Here is a 17,401-nt window from a genome sequence, read left to right on the forward strand (position 1 = left end):
AATAAGGGCTTTACACTCGACAGTAGCGGCCTCAGATCCAGCTGCTTGACACCTATTGTCCCCGTTTGGACGTCAAGCGATTTCGCCTGAAGGACCCCAGCTTCGATTTCGTTCAAAACTCAAGGCACCGCTTCGGTAGCCTCCCGGAGCCGTCCAGACCGGCCGCTTCCCTGAGCCGGCACCTGGGCAGGGCTGGTAGGCGGCCCGGGCGGGCGGAGGGGAGGGAGCTTCCCCACAGGCGTTCGCGCTGGGCAGCCGGGGCAGCCGCGAAGGACCCCGCCCGCTGCCTCCCCCGCCCCCTCGGCCCCAGAGGGCTGGCTGGCTAAGTCCCGCCCGCTCCCGGCTCTCCGCCTCACTAGCAGCGGCTCTTGGTGGAGCGGGGACGGGGCGAAGCGGCCTGCGCCCTCGGAGCGCACGACACAGCCCGGAACGCACCGCAACCCTTGCCCGCTCGGGATCTCCAGCGGCCTCCGCGCGCGCACGGTGAGCGCCACCCCGGACCGAGGCGCAGAAGGGGCAGAGGGCTGCTGCCCCGGGTGCCCTGTACCGCCGGCCCCGCCAGACCTTCGCCAGGAGCTTGGTCCTCTCGTCTCCTCCCCATCCCTGCCCCGCGGTCATTGCCAGGGCCCTTGTCCACCCTTCTCCGTCTCCTAGCCCCGCGCTCTCTCCCCTCCCTGCCTCGGAAGGCGACGGTGCCCGCCGCCCTGCCCCGGGGAGACCGTTGCACCGGCCGTTGGCCCCGCCCCCAGCGCGAGCCCGGGTGCCCCGGGGCGGGTAGGCCGAGCCGGCGGCCGGGGCGGGGCGGGGCGGGGCGGGGCGGGGCGGGGGGCGGCGCGAGGCCCGGCCGGGCGCCCCGCTGGCGGGTCGCGCGCGCGCCTGCCGTCCCTTCCTGCCCTCGCGGCGCGCGCCGCCGCCCCGCCCCCACCGCGCGCGCAGGCTCCCGCCCGCTGCGCGTTTTGTCCCGCGTCTCGCCCCGTCCGCCGCCTGACTCGCCGCCCTGTCCTTCCTCCCGCTTTTTCTTCTCTCCCCTTACGGTCTCAAGATGCCCTCGGCCACCAGCCACAGCGGAAGCGGCAGCAAGTCGTCCGGACCGCCGCCCCCGTCGGGGTCCTCCGGGAGCGAGGCTGCGGCGGGGGCCGGGGCCGCCGCACCGGCTTCTCAGCACCCCGCAACCGGCACCGGCGCCGTCCAGACCGAGGCCATGAAACAGATTCTCGGGGTGATCGACAAGAAACTTCGGAACCTGGAGAAGAAAAAGGTGCTGAGAGTTGGCGGGGGAGGGAGGGTTTGATGCTCCGACCCTGACTGCTCTATCCTTCCCTCGGTCTCCGGCGTCGCCCCTCCACTTGCCCTCCCTCTCCCCCAGCCCCCCCCGCTTCCAGTTCACAGTCAATGGGAGCTTCGTGCCCAGAAAACGGGCTGGCAGGGGAGGTGCTTGTCACCTGACCCGTGGACTCTGGGCTACTGCCCCCCTGCCGTGGGCCAGGCCCTGGGGCCTCGGAGCCTTTGGGAGTGGAAAGTGTTAGGGTGGGGATCTGCCCTGTCGCCAGATGTAACTGTGCGAGGCCCTTTTCCGGTTACCGAGGCCCGAATTCTTGGAGTAGGGCCAGCGGGGAGAAGCGCGATCCCGGGTTGGGGGCTCAGGACTCGGCAGACGGCCTGCCTCGTGGAGTCGGGCGGCCTGCGTCCTCCGGCCGGGGGTGTCCGCTCCGTTACTGTGCACTCGAGGCCTGCTCAGTGCCCCCCGCCCCCCGGGGGAGGGAGTGTGCTTAGGATCGTGAACTAGAATAGCTTTTCATCCAGCCCCTGGTGAGCGGGTCTCCGTCTGCTCCCCCGCCCCCATCGGATGGGCTCCCCTACGCTTCCTTCTTTGTTTCAATTGTCTAGGTGCCCCCCGAGCCTCCCGCTCAACTGGGTCCCGAGAACGCGGCCTGGAGCGGCGTTCTGTCCCCCGGGGACCCTGAAGAGGGGCGGGAGGGAGACGGCACCGCTTGGGATCCTTTGGGGGGTGGGCCTGGGTGTCCAGGGGATCGTTAGGTCTCTGGGCACATGGAGACGCGGCTAACATGGCGGCGGCTGCGGGGAGAGGGAAGCGCTTTGCTGGAGCTGCATTGTGAGCACAAAGCGAAAGCAGAGGGGGAGGGAGAGACCGGGCAGCCGCCCGGCTGGCCTCCGTCGACCCCCTCCGAAAACAAAACAAAAAAACAAGAAAAAAAACCCAGAGCCACTCCGACAGTATTTTGGATTCAATATTTAGTACTTCTAGATCACACCATGAGGTTCATCTTCAAGGCAGCCTTTTGTTTTATGCTTTCAGCCCAGGACAGTGTATCAATGTTTTAGGGGGACACACGTGTGTGCATGTGTCTATAGAGGGAAGGTTTAGGCGGAGGGAATGCAGTTCACCCTTCGTACGATTGGAGGTGAAAAGGGAGAAACAGATTCAGTACAGAAAATGGGGTAATTACATCAGTGACTATTTTGCAAACTTTTTGTTTTTACCTTAAAAAGAAAAATAACTTGAATTTGATAACTTCTGCTGGTCTGGCTTTAGTAAAACTGATTATGACCTTGAATTTTGAGGAAGTCATTTAAAAATGTTTATTTTGCTAGCCATCTAATAGTGTTACTTAAGATGATGAGGCTAAAATTTGGGCTGTGGGAAATTTGGGCTTGAAAGCTGGTGATATAGAGGTCTTATTTTAATGGCTCATTTAATGATTCATTATACTTTTTTGAATTTTAAAACTATTTTTATATTTGATATTTTGTCTCATCAGTATTGGGAATTTTACTTGGATTTCTTGGACATTATTTTCAATTGAGAGATGCTCTCTAATTATGGATTTCTATCTTTTTTTCTGACCCTTTGTTTTGTCAAACAAGTGTGGTTTATTATAAATAATTGCAGTAATAGATTTATGAATAGCAACAAGGCAACAAAAGTATTTTAATTGTAAAGTAGCTACATTCAAATATGTAATAGAATAACCATGGCCAAGGCCAGTATTGGTCTGAGTCTGCCATCTGATTTAGTTTTTGGCATTCTATTTGAAATTGAGACTTAGATATCTCTTAAAAACCCCTTACAGCAGTAAATCTGTTAATCTGGCTGATGCTTGAATGATTTCATTTTCAGATTTCCTAGGAAATCTTGATTCCTTTTAGGAATCAAAAGATAAATATTAATGATGTAATATTTTAAGTATAGACATTTATATTTTAATGACTAAAAATAATTCTTCAAAGGTATTAATATAAAGGTGCAGATAAACAGCTAGCTTAGTTGTGAAGTGACTGTTAGAGACTAGTGTTCAAGTGAATTGGAAAAAAATAGAAATCTAGTTTATAAGCCTTAGGAGTGCCTGAACCATGACAGGTCACTCCTGCATAGGCTGATATTACTATATGCTGTACATTGCCCACCTCTCTGCCCCTCCTCCCAAGTTACAAAGGAAAAAGTAAAGTAAATATTACAGCGGTTATAGACTAGGCTAGTAAGTACTGAAAAATTCCCTTGAATGGGGATTTAACAAAGTATACAAAGTAACAAATGTATTTCATATCTTTTCTGGTCTTAAGTGTTTTGGGTGCTAGATATCAGAAAGGTCAAATTACAGTTAAGTGAGGCTTTTTGATAACTCACAGACTTGGAGCTACCTATTTGTGAAATAGTTAAATTGTCAGTATTGATGTGACTTAATTACTATTAAAACTTGATGCTTTACTTTTGAGAAACTCAATACTTTTTTATATCTAGATGATTTGGTGTATGAAAGGACTGAAGTGATTCATTTTTGTTATAGGGAGTGAGCATTCTTAATACACCTAAAATAGGATTTACTTTACAAACTGGTTTTGAACTTCGTTTAGAAACTGTTAGGGGGTAAAGTAAGATACTGTGTATAACTGGATTTCTTTTTACTTAAGTCTACTTAGCAACTGATATTTGAGCTGTATTTGTCTTCTGGACAAAATGACTTTTCCGATGGGTTCTAAAAATCAAGTATCCTGACAAAAATGACTACCAGATATGTAGTATCACTTACATTAAGGCATAATTGCAATTTTTATTTCACTTTACTTAAAGAAAGTTATTTGTTAATTTCCTAGTAAGCCCAGTCATTAGAGGAAACCCCAAGCATCTGTTCAGTGAGAACGCAAACTTAACATTGATGAAATACCGTCCTATTATGTAATGCAACTAAATGGCCTGGTAGTTTTTGAAATTTGGGCTTATAATAATTACATGAATGTTTAGCAGAAAGAAGAAATGCAGCTATAAATTAATCTAGTGTAAAACTCCATTTACAAATCTTTTAACTGATTAAAGTATAAATAATAACGAATTTTGAGTGATTGCCTAGTTTTCATCAGTTTATTTGTATAAAATTGGGCCCTAGGCTGTGAAAGTTGATTTTTTATATAACTTTAATATTATTTAAAAAAATATATATTTTTATTGATTTCAGAGAGGAAGGGAGAGGGAAGTAGAAACATCGATGATGAGAGGGAATCATTGATCGGCTGCCTCCCGCACGCCCCCTACTGGGTATCGATCCTGCAACTGGGGCATATGCCCTTGACTGGAATCGAACCTGGGACTCTTCAGTCCGAAGGCCGAGGCTCTATCCACTGAGCAAACCAGCTAAGGCTGCAAGATGATATTTTGAAATCAAGTCTTAATGTTAACTGAAGAGAGAGCTCATTTATATGGTGAGATGTAATCAGATATGATGCAGAATAAAGGGTGTTTTAATAGATAATATTTACAATTGCTATACAGTTTGTAAATATAATGGAATTAGTATACATTAGTGACTTTGGTAGATGAAAGATTAACCAATGTTCTCTTGCAAAACAGCCTGACATCTATGTAACCAATATGTTACCAGATGTGTTAGCTAAAGTGTGCTGATTTTCATACCACTCCCTAAAGTCTCCTTGGTTTTTATATCTTTGCAGTTAAATAATAATCAGAAAAAGGATGCTTTTGTTAGGCTAACATTTCTTACCAGAGCATGCAGTGTACCTCTACTTAGAATTTTCAGTGCAGCTGTTGTACAGAGTTTCTTTTTAGTATTTGAAATAAAAACATTAACCATTTTGTGGGCTAACATCTGAAGTTTTTCTTGACAGTTAAAGTCTCTGATGTGTTCTTCATTGATTGCATGAACTATTCCTCTGCAATGCAGAGGACAAGATTACTTGGTTTTGCATTTACCTTGTCTTAGAAAAAACAGGCATTTATAATGCTTAATTTGTTCTTCTCTGCCTGCCTGTGTGTGCTGTGTGTGTGCCATAGGGAAGTATTTAAATTTGAATTTGAAAAGATGATGTGAATTCCCTCATGTGATAATAGGGGTGTCTTTTTCTGGGATCAAGGCAGAATCCTAAGTATTACAAGGAGAATGGGTTGTTTTAACCTAGCCACATTATTGTACTGTAAGATAATTCCTATGTGGCAAATACTGGTATAAAAATACATTTTGTGTGACTTAGATTAAGCTATACTTTGTCATAATTTTATGTAATTTCTTAAATTACAGTTAGAATTAAAGATTAGTAGTGTTTCATCTTTTAAAAAATTAGTAAATACTTGTGAAAGGTTAACCTAAAATAATATGGCCATTATTTTATTACTATTCTGTTATAGAATTTAAGACTTTTTAAAAAAGAGCTTAAAGCTGTCTTACAATTTAATCCAATTCATTTACAGGAGAGGAAATTGAGATACTTGTGTGAAATGGCCTGACTTGGAATGGGTGAATCTTAAGGTGTCTTGTAATGTTTTATGGGGGTAATTAGAATTGTAATGCTCTGCACCATAAGTTTACTTTTTTTATGTAGAACCAAGTAAAGTAAAGCCTTTTACTTCAAATCCTTCAGTTTTAGAGTACTTTTGTTTTAAAAGCTGAAAGTAAAAGAAAAAGCTTCTCATTTCTTCATTGTTAGACCTCATTGTTAAATTAGTGCAGTGGTTCTCAACCTTTTGGCCCTTTAAATACAGTTCCTCATGTTGTGACCCAACCATAAAATTATTTTCGTTGCTACTTTATAACTGTAGTGTTGCTACTGTTATGAATCGTAATGTAAATATCTGATATGCAGGATGGTCTTAGGCGACCCCTGTGAAAGGGTCGTTCGACTGCCAAAGGGGTCGCGCGACCCACAGGTTGAGAACTGCTGAATTAGTGTTTGTAGGCTGTCCAGATAATGAGGTCCTCAGACTAGCAGTACAAGTAACGTCCTGTATTGTTGGGACATTGTGTAATGAAATGAACTTTTAAGTTGAACTCTGAAGTTTCTCTTTATGCATAGGTAAGCCCCAAGTGTACATTTACCAGTCTTTACTCAAGCTTGGTATGTTGTAGAGCAGAAAATTAGGGAAAAGCCTTACCAGTAAAAAGTAGGAGGAGGTATGTCAACTTTCCTATCTTAATTCTTATATTCCAAGCTTCTGGATAATTTTTAGTAATTGGTTCCTTTTTCTGGAGTAAATGAGTAGTACGTATGTTGAATGCGAGGAGTAGTCGAAGAGTTTAGCTCAAGTTGGGATTGTAAATTGCTTGGCTTCTGCATATTTATTTTTAATACTAGCTATTCCAGTGTTTTTGGTGGGTAGAATATAAGCGTAAAAACATAGATGAGCCCGGCCCACAGGGCTCAGTGGTTGAGCCTTGACCTATGAACCAGGAGGTTACAGTTCGATTCCTAGTCAGGGCATATTCTTGGATTGCAGGCTTGTTCCCCAGTAGGGGGCATGGAGGAGGCAGCCATCAGTGATTCTCTCTCATTGATGTTTCTAACTCTCCCTTTCCCTTCCTCTCTGAAATCGATCAAAATATATTTAAAAAAACCATAGATGAAATAGACTTTATTGGGCAGAATTCAGAATTTCATATTTCCCGAGGAAAGGGGCAGGTGTGCTTTTTGACCATGCTCAGCTAAATTAGTCTGTTTCCTTTAACTTCCTGTGCCACCTATTGTCTGTATATTTCTTTGACATTTTTATATTGCCTTATGTTCTTCAGAATAGGTAAAGGAAGAGACTATTAATAGCAGAGTGTGTCTCATGGCATATGCTAAGTATTTGCTATTTGATGAAGTCACATAGAAATATTTGTAGCTTCACCAGCAAAACCCTGTTAAAATGGATTAATCTATGAGGGGGAAATGCTTTTTGTATAGAGCTATTTATTGTTGTGGTTTCTCTACCCCCCCATCCCTCATCTTCACTCTTAAATTTTTATTGTTGAACTTGTGTGTGTGTGTGTTTTTAAATATATTTTATTGATTTCAGAGAGAAAGGGAAAAGGAGAGAGAAAGAGAAACATCAGTGATAGAGAATCTATGATTGGCTGCTTCCTGCAAGCCCCCTACTGTGGTTTAAGCCCCCAACTCGGGCATATGCCCTTGACTGGAATTGAACCCGGGACTCTTCAGTCCGCAAGCCAACGCTCTATCCACTGAGTCAAATGGGTTAGGGCAACTTGTTTTTTTTTTTTTTTAATTAAAACAGCATTTTTTCCTGAAGCATTTTTTTTTTTTTTAAAGTGAGTAGAGTTAATGAGTAGGCGAGCAGACCACACTTATTTTAAAATCTAAGTAGTGTGCCTGGCCTGTGTGGCTGAGCATTGACCAGGAGGTCATGATTCCATTGCCAGTCAGGGTATAAGCCTGGGTTATGAGTTCATTCCCCCAGTGGGGTCATGCAGGAGGCAGCTGATCAATGATTCTCTTTCATCATTGATGTTTATATCTCTCTCCCTCTTCCTTTCTGAAATCAGTATATACATATTTTAAAAAATCTAGTAGTGTAAGCAAGATTTGTGAATAGTCTTAGGAAGAAAGAAATTGCCAATTCTTGGTATCTGCACAATTATAAATTACTAGAAATTTCATTGCTTGCCCCTTACTGCTGTTATCCAGATAAAAATAACTGAAATATACTTTATTCATTGGGAAAAAACCTTTTGGTATTCATTTTAAATAAATTGCAGCTCACACCTTTTTACATTGAGAGTAAATCATTTGGTTGTACTGACTTATTCTAATGAGTAGCTGGATTAAAGCAACTAATTAAAAAGATTATATAACCTTTAAGATTATAAATGATTATTTGCTTTTCAAATGCACAAGCTTTAGACTTTACACACACACACACACTCTCTATACTAGTGGCTTGGTGCACGGATTTGTCACTTTGAAAGGAAATTAATATGAAGAAATATATTTTTTAAAAATATATATTTTATTGATTTTTTACAGAGAGGAAGGGAGAGGGATAGAGAGTTAGAAACATCGATGAGAGAGAAGCATTGATCAGCTGCCTCCTGCACACCTCCTACTGGGGATGTGCCTGCAACCAAGGTACATGCCCTTTACTGGAATCGAACCTGGGCCCCTTCAGTCCCCAGGCTGACGCTCTATTCAGTGAGCCAAACCTGCTAGGGCTGAAGAAATATTTTAATATTTGCTATTTACCCCTTTCTCTAGAATAGAAGTGTCAGAGGTGAAAGAAAATTAGTAAAATGTATATGAAAATAATATATAAATTGGTTAATAAATAATATATAGCAACAGACATGATATTAAAAACAACAAAAACATGATATAAAAAAACAACACTGATAAAAACAGTGACTGATAAATTGATTAAACTTATTCTAATAGTTCCCTGTATACCACATTAAGAGTAAAAACATTTTCAGGGTGCTTGACTAATTTCCCTTGTGAAGTATTTACAACAGTAATGTCACACGCTCTTTGAATTTGAAAGAAAGCAACATATAACTAACTGACCATGTCCGAAAACGGGTTCAGCTAGGAATATTCCTACCCTGTCTAGAGTTTGTGCTTGTGATTTACTAATAGTTATCGCAAATGCTGGCATCATGGTACACTGTCTTCGAATTACTTTAGATGGGAGACCAATGTCAGATTCCAATAGTTGGTCTGCAGACATGTTCTGTTGATGCTGCTGCTCTCTTTCAGCTTTAAAATGTCAACCAAAACAACCAAATTCATGATCGACAATGATAGATTGAAACACGTATGGTTGGCGCCAGCAAGAGCTTTATATGTATCGTGCATGTGCAAGTCAACATTTATTTTTAAGTTTCTAGTGCGCATTATATGTACTGGCTGGCCAGCCAGTCGGTCACATAGCCTTTTATATATATGCTAGAGTCCCGGTGCACAACATTGGGGTGGGGAGCGGGCCTAAGCTAGCAGTTGGACATCCCCGGAGGGGTCCTTAGTGCTGTTGTGGAGGCAGGAGAGGCTCCCGCCACTGCTGCTGTGCTCCCAGCTGTGAGCCTGGCTTCTGGCGCACTGACCACCAGGGGGCAGCTCCTGCGTTGAGCATCTACCCCCTGGTGGTCAGTGCACATCATAGCGACTGGTCTTTGCGCCATTCAGTCGATTTGCATATTAGCCTTTTATTATATAGGATATAGATATTTTCACCTGAGGATATTTTTCCCATTGATTTTTTTTTTTTTTTTGAGAGTGAGAGTGGAGGGGAGGGTGAGAGAGAAATATCAATGTGAGAGAGACATAGCGACCCTTTCAGACTATGGCCCCGATAACCAGCCAGGGTATGCTTTAGACTTTTAAAATATAATTCAAAGTAGATGATGCTGAGACTCTTTAACATTGAACTTTTTGTTTTCCTGCTAGGGTCAGCTGCTTCCATTCATTCACACTTAACTGCATAATTACAGTCATGGACAGGGAATAAGGGTTTTTACAGGATCATTTTATATCATTTTTTCCTTTTTTTTTGTGGGGCAGAAAAGTCTTGTCAAATTAAACTCCTTGTTACTTACCAGCTTGAAAGATTATCTTACTGTTGGACCTTAGGTAGCTTCTAACTTAGTATCCTTTTACTGTTTTTAGTATTCAGAAATCCTACTATCTGGATAGGTAGGTGTTCGTTCAGCTTCTGCATTAATAAGTTTTCTAGGGCGTGTGGAATGCTCATTTCTCAATGAAAGTCTTTCAGTTTTGGACACTTTTTTTTTTTTAAGTTCAAAAGAGAGAAAGGGAGAGTGAGAGAGAGATAGAAACATCAATGATGAGAGAGAATCATCCATTGGCTGCCTCCTGCACAACCCCTAATGAGGAATAGAGCCTGAAACCCAGGCATTTGCCTTGCCCGGGAATCTAACCGTGATTTTCTTGTTCATGGGTTGACCTGCTGAGCTGTACACGTTCTTAATGTTTGAGGTATACCACCACTGTTTAATATATACTTTGTTTCCTGGAACAACTTAGACTTCTGCTACATGATAAGACTTCAGCATTTGAAGATAGCTGGTATGGATCTTCTATGGATTGTATTATATGCGCTCTCTCCAGTTCTTTTAAAAATTGAGGAAACATTTGTTTCCTGACTTATAATGAATTTTACCAGCAACTAATTTTTAGTTGAATTGGTGGAGAGTGGACAGGAGGCAGAGCCAGCTGCCTACCGATATGTGGACAAAGTCAAAACTAATGTTTCTAGGTGAAGAACAGGGAGTATAAGAAGTGGGGACTTGAAATGGTATCCAGAAAAGCCACTGAATGTTATGGAAAGTTGAAAGGAAAAGAAATATTTATATTTCATGTTTGTATTTCTTTCTACAGGTTCTTTTAGTACTGTAGAAGTGATTTATTTGAATGAAGACAAAATATAAAGTGTAGCTAGGTGCTCTTACTACTTTTGTTATTTTAGACTTCATTTTTAAGTATCTTTTGTATCCCAATTTGGAGATTTTCTCCTCAATTGAGAATAGGATTTACATATTTTCCTGGATAGCCAAATTTTCAGAGTTGTCTCTTCTTCCTAAATCTTGTTATGACGATTTACAGTTGTCTAGCTGAAGAATTACTTTTGGTCTCTCATCTCTGTTACTTCGTTTTATTTGTCAGCTATTAAAGGTAATGAAGAAACGATAGATTGGGACTGGGCAGCACTTGTTGGGGTAATTATTTCTTAGTACCACATGAGGATATAGTGTTTTGACATTTACCGGGTATAGTCACATCTCTATCAGATGGTTCCCTGCTTCAGAGTCTCTGGGTAATCTGGGAAATGACCTGATCTTTGTCTTGCTCACATGTGGTGGTGTAAATGAATTTTTAATACATTCTGGACACTAAGTAGTTGAAAAAGGAACCCTAAGTTGAATTTTCACCCCTAGAGTGCCAGGGAGCGAGATCGCGCTCCTCCTGTCTTTCACCAAAAGTGCCGGGAGCGCTATCTCGCTCCTCCTGCAGTGTCACTATTAGATGCTAGTAGTTCACTCTTTATTGACAGATGGCACCTAAGTGCAGATTACTTATGATGCCGAATGTTTGTAGTTCTAAAATTGACCACTGGCATTTACCTGCCTAATTTTTTACAGGTACTACGATTTTATGAAGTTTACTCAGATTTTGTAGCCCTAAAGCTTCGAAATGACGTCCAGTTCTAAGTCTGCTTTTATTAGTGATGATGATATTGCTAAATATGTCAATTCCTGCTGTGAAGATGACGATTTTGTGGAAGATATTGGAGAAGGGTGTCCCTCTATTTTAACATTGTGTCTTGTTCAAATTTTTTTTTCTACCAGTATTTTATAATACAATCAGCAAACAATATATGTCAAAGATGAAAACAAATGTAGTAAAGGTTTCCTTAAGTTTTTGAATATGTAACTTCATTTACTTGTGATTCATAATTTTTTTCCTAAACTGCTGTAAAATCAGCAAAAATGCCTTGGCAATTTTAGCATAGTTCCTAGGATATTGGTTGGCACTCAAAGGGTTAAGATAGAATCTAAGAGGGCAGGTTTTGATTACCAGTATTATGGTAGACTTTCTGATGAAGTTACCTTTTTATGCTAGGAAAACAGTCCTTTTCCCCAAAAAAAGATGCTTAATATTTGTTTTATGTGGATGATATGAGTAGTTAACCCATTGGTCTAATGCCACCTACTGGGGTTCGAGTCCACAACCCAGGCATGTGCCCAAACTGGGAATTGAACCGTGACCTCCTGGTTCATGGGTTGACACTCAACCACTGAGCCACACTGGGTTTTAAATTATGAAATGCCCTGGCCGGTTTGACTCAGTGTTTAGAGCATTGGCCCATGCTTCATTCCTACTCAAGGGCACGTACCTGGGTTGCAGGTTCGATACCGGGCCCCAGCCAGGGTGCATGCGGGAGGCGACCAATCTGTCACATCATGTTTCTCTCACATCACTTATCTCTCTCACATCAATGTCCCTCCCTCCCTAAGAAAATCAATTGGAAAACTATCCTTGGGCGAGGATTGACAAAATAAAATCAATAAAAAAGTAAATTATAATGAAAAACTAGAAACATGGTACAGTAACATAAAATCACAATAAGTTGATGGATGAGCTTTAATAGAATCATAGATCTTTATTTTGGCTGCACAGAGGTCTTTTTACATACTTTTCTAATGACGGTATTCCATGAAGATTTACGTCGAAGCTTGAGTTTCACATAGTAAACTGCTTTTCATTTCCTTTTTAACCTTGTTCCCAGTTACTGCTGTATGAGAGATTGCTTTAAAACTTAACATCATTATATCATGAATCTGGATTCTGCCTTTCAGTGATTCAGACACACTGGGGTTGGTATCTTCTCCATGATGGCTGGGTTCTCAACTGGGGAACTAAGGCTTGTTTACTCACATGTCTGATGCCTGGTCTAGGATGACTCCTAACACTAGCATTGTTGACCAGATTCTTATACAAGACCTTTCTTCATGGCTTGACTTCTTCATAGTATGGCAACCTCAGGGTTATTGAACTTATATAATAACTTGGGCTCTAAACATGAGTGTTTTTAGTGACCAGCAAAGAAACACTGCTTTTATAACTCAGTCTTGGAAGTCATACAGGATCACTTTTACTGTACTGTTTTGTTTGAAGCCCACTCAATACAATGACAGGAGAATAGGACTAGTTCTTAATGGGGAGGTGCCAACATCACATTGTAGGAAAGTATGTGGGACTGCAGATATGGTAGCCATCTTTGGAAAATGGAATCTGCCATAGACCTCTGGATTGGATGAATATTAACATTATTATGTAGAAAATTGGAGCTTTTCTATCACAGGATAGCTTGTCCTACTAGAGGTTAGTATAGATTCATATTTAAGGATTTTTATAGGTGTAAGTCTTGACACTATCCTGAAATGTGTCAATCTTAACATATTTTATGTAGCATGAAATTAAAATTTTATAATACAAATTATATGTTCATTGCAGAATATCTAAGTATACAAAACAAGGAAAAGTAAAGTAGTTCTACTTACAATTCTATCATTCAGGCATCATATTTGTTTTTATATGTATACTAGAGGCCCAGTGCCCGAATTCATGCACAGGTGGGGTCAATTAGGGTGGCCTGTGGGGATCAGGCCCCAGCTTGTGCCCCCTGCCCCACAGCCCTGCCTGGAACACCACCTTGGCCTGGTGCTGCCCCCTTACCTGCTCCACTATCCCGCCTGCAGGTGATTGATCAGAGCCCGGCCCCCCACCCAGCTCCCTCAGCACCGGGGAGCCGGGTGGCGGCCCCGTCCCCTCCCCCTCACGCTGCCACTGGGTGCTGTCTTCATGCGATAGGCAGGGCGATTGGGCCCCCACTTGCACCTGCCTTGGTTTGGCTCCGCCCGCTCACCTGTTCCACCATCCTGCTGTGGTCCTGTTCTCGTTGGGGCCCATTGGGGCCGGCAGCGCCTCCACTGCCGCCCACTGCCAGCGCCACATGGCTGACGCCTGCCATGTTCTGTGCCGCCCCATGGTGGTCAGCGCATGTCATTGCGAGTGGTCAAACTCCTGGTTGAACAATTTGCATATTAGGCTTTTATTATATAGGATAAGTATTTTTTTTAGGAGTTTGATTTGACATCTATTTTGATTGGCATATATGTTTGAAGTTCTCAAGACATCTATATGTATACTACAGGCCTGATGCACGAAATTTGTGCAAGGGGCTTGGCCCTTGCAGCCGTGGCCTTCACAGTCCTGGCTTCGTCCAGAAGGTCGTCTGGCCATCCAGTCTAATTAGCATATTACACTTATAGAAAAGGCTAAGTGACGCACCCACCCACTGACTGGCCGGAACATATGATGCGCACTGGCAATTTAAAAATAAACATTGACTTGCGTGTGCATGATACATATAAAGCTCTCGCTGGCACCGATCACACATGTGTGTTTCGATCTGTGGATCTGTCATTGTTGATCCTGAATTTGGTTGTTTTTGTTGACATTCAACTTGAACCATGTCGCAATTTATTCATTGACTGACCGACTGGCTGGTACATATGATGTGCACTGGCAATTAAAAAAATAAAACGTTGACTCGCGCATGCGCAATAGATAGAAAGCTCTGGCTGGTGCTAATCATACGCGCGTTTTAATTTTATAATACTATATTATATATACTATTTTGACATGTAATTTTTTGCAGTAACGTAATTATCACATGAATCTTCTAATTAATTTTTTTCAATGTACATGAATCTGTGCACCCGGCTACTAGTTCAATGATAAAGTTAAGCTTAGGTATATAAAACTCTACCCTATGAGGGATGTAGAGTACACTCAGTGTGAATTAATTTCTAGATTCAGCAACAATTTCCATGAAAAATGTATAATACCATAAAAAGGGAAGATAATAAATGCCAGGTACACAGTATTTTAACTGTGTACTTGTACTAAATTTCAGGGACTCCGTCTATGGGCATATGTTATATTATCCATATATTTTTAAATAGAAGAATTCTGATTATAATACTGTTACATCCTAAGTTGAAATTAAAAGCAAATCTTAACTAGCTTAGTTTTTTATTTCTTAAAAGTAGCCTACCCTTTTAAAAACGAAAAAATATGGTTCAGGGTCAGAGGAGAGGGAATAAGAAATCTAGATGAAGGGGGAGAATTTTAAAATTTTTATTTAAATTATATTATTTTGAATTGTTTTTAGAGTATTTTGTGGTAGCTGAGCATATCTTTTGCACCTGGGGTTAGGCTTGTCAGATCAGTGTAAAAAAACTTGATTTTTCACCTAATAAACTTGATTTTATACCTGTTTATCTGGAGGCTTATTGACTATGTGAAATAAAATAGTCCATAGAAGAATAAAATTAGACACTTTCATCTTCCTTTAAGTTTTGATGATCATCTTGGTTTTATTTACCTCCAGTAAAACTAACAAATTGTGGTAGGCTTTTTAATTTGGGGTAAAATGGTTATGGTATTTTCTCTTTTCACCCATAAGACAATAATTGAATTCTTGACTAGGCTACATTACTTGAATATCTTTTCCTTGGGATTTTTACTAATAGTAGTAGCCTGGGAAACCTCCAGAGTTTTCATCTTAGCAAAAAAAGAAGAAAAAAAAAAAAGATGACCAGTGGTTAATTTTCTGCCCCCACTCTCGCACATTTAATTCCATTTTTTGAGAAAATGACAAAGGAAAGCTACTGACTAGTGTACTGCCCACAGATGATATGATAACTTGAAGTATCTGATGTTTTTAAGGAAAATGGATGAGGCACGTCGACAATAATATGTACATGGGTTTATTCAGAAAAACACAACTTTATATTACTCGTGAATTCTTTTTATATCACTTATGTAAATTCTTTGGCAGGGGGAGGGAGGGACAAAAAATTTTAACACTTTATAAAATATCTGATAGGCTCACTTGGGTATAAGTGGTTCCTAAGCAAATTGTGTCCCTCACCCATGTGGGCTGGAGGAACCATGTGTCTGGGTCGTCTGATCTATACATTTTTTTTTTTTTTAGAAACCTAAAGAATAAACAATGTTGTCATTGGCTTATGATGTAATATTTGATACCATTTAGCAGTGGCTAGAGTATTTCTATTCATTTTTAGCTCACTGTTTTTTATGTACTAATTCAAACCGGAATATATCGAAGCATATTTAGGGCAAGATTTGAGACAGACTTAGGGATTATGTGGGTTTTGTTATTTTAAGCTAGTATATACTTCCAATATGGAATATACTTTTTTTTTTTTAATACAGGGCAAGCTTGATGATTACCAGGAGCGAATGAACAAAGGGGAACGGCTTAATCAAGATCAGCTGGTAAAGATGCTACGTTTTATTTAAGGTTATATGTCCAATATTTTTAACAACAAAATTAATTTTGTGTTTGTGTTTCCAGTAAAGTTGTGTTTTGTCTTTGTTATTTTAGGATGCCGTATCTAAGTACCAGGAAGTCACAAATAACTTGGAGTTTGCAAAAGAATTACAGAGGAGTTTCATGGCATTAAGTCAAGATGTAAGTAAAAGGTGGTATATGTGTATGAAATACTAAAAATATGGAAGGCAGAAAATTTTGTTGTTTCTCTGTTTTTAGTCCTTGTCATTACTATTGATAAGCTCTGCAAAGTGAAAAGGTTGGATCCAATTACATCTAAGATGCTTTCCAGTTTTGTAAAGTTTAACGCGTGAAAGGTAGATGCCTTTTAAAAGGACTGACTTTCAGATATGACAAACTTGTGTAATAGTTACCTTAAGGTTTTCATTGGTTTAAAAAATATATAAGCATGGTAGGGATTTATTTTAAATATTCCTTCATGTTTAATGACCATCTTACAAGTTCCTTAAGTATCAGAAAATGGGCTTGTTTATATAGTTGGTAACTATTTTTCCCATTAAGGATCTTAAGGAATGTGGCAGACTGATACATTGCTCTTGATCCAACAAAATGGAGTGTTTTCCCCCAAACATCTTTTGATATGATAAAAGCCTTTAGGAACAGGACAAAAATGAAATACAAAGTCAAATAATGTGTTCAGAATTGAGACCAGAAAATTAATCTTTCTGAGTTAGTGTTAACTTACTTGGACAAAGGCTAACAGTGTTAGAATATAAAGTTGTCCCAAATTTGATGAAATAAATGAATAATTTATTATGTGACTAGAGGCCCAGTGCATGAGAATTGGGCACTTGGGGGTGTCCCTCAGCCCGGTCTGCACCCTCTCGCAGTCCGGGAGCCCTCGGGGAATGTCCAGCTGCTGCCGCTGTGCTCGCCAGCTATGAGCCTGGCTTCTGGCTGAGCGCACTGACCACCAGGGGGCAGCTCCTGTGTTGAGTGTCTGTCCCCTGGTGGTCAGTGTATGTCATAGCGACCGGTCGTTTCGCCATTTGGTCCATTTGCATATTACCCTTTTATTATACAGGACCAAAGGCCCGGTGCACGCAATTCATGCATGGGGGCTGGAGGTTGGGGGGGACAACACACCCGTCAGCCCAGCCTGCACCCTCTCCAATCTGGGACATCCCTCTCACAATCCGGGACTGCTGGCTCCTGACTGCTCACCTGCCTGCCTGCCTGATCACCCCTAACTGCCCCCCC

General features: G+C 41.6%; 1 protein-coding gene across 2 annotated transcripts in view; it reads left to right on the top strand.

The window, feature by feature from the left end:
- The first annotated feature begins 361 nt into the window (after positions 1-361).
- The window catches only part of CAPRIN1 (cell cycle associated protein 1), a 39,527-nt gene continuing 22,487 nt past the window's right edge, over positions 362-17,401 (top strand). The window contains exons 1-4 of one of the 2 annotated variants that reach the window (XM_070427765.1): positions 362-483; positions 1,043-1,258; positions 16,063-16,125; positions 16,235-16,321. In XM_070427765.1, coding sequence (XP_070283866.1) covers positions 1,043-1,258; positions 16,063-16,125; positions 16,235-16,321 — 366 coding nt within the window. In that variant the 5' untranslated portion in view covers positions 362-483. The remainder of the gene's footprint in view (positions 484-1,042; positions 1,259-16,062; positions 16,126-16,234; positions 16,322-17,401) is intronic. The other variant, XM_070427764.1, reaches the window with a different exon arrangement.

This window comes from Myotis yumanensis, unplaced genomic scaffold (assembly GCF_028538775.1).
Source record: "Myotis yumanensis isolate MYYU_CA2020_CCGP unplaced genomic scaffold, mMyoYum1.0.hap1 SCAF_10, whole genome shotgun sequence".
Lineage (NCBI taxonomy): Eukaryota > Metazoa > Chordata > Mammalia > Chiroptera > Vespertilionidae > Myotis > Myotis yumanensis.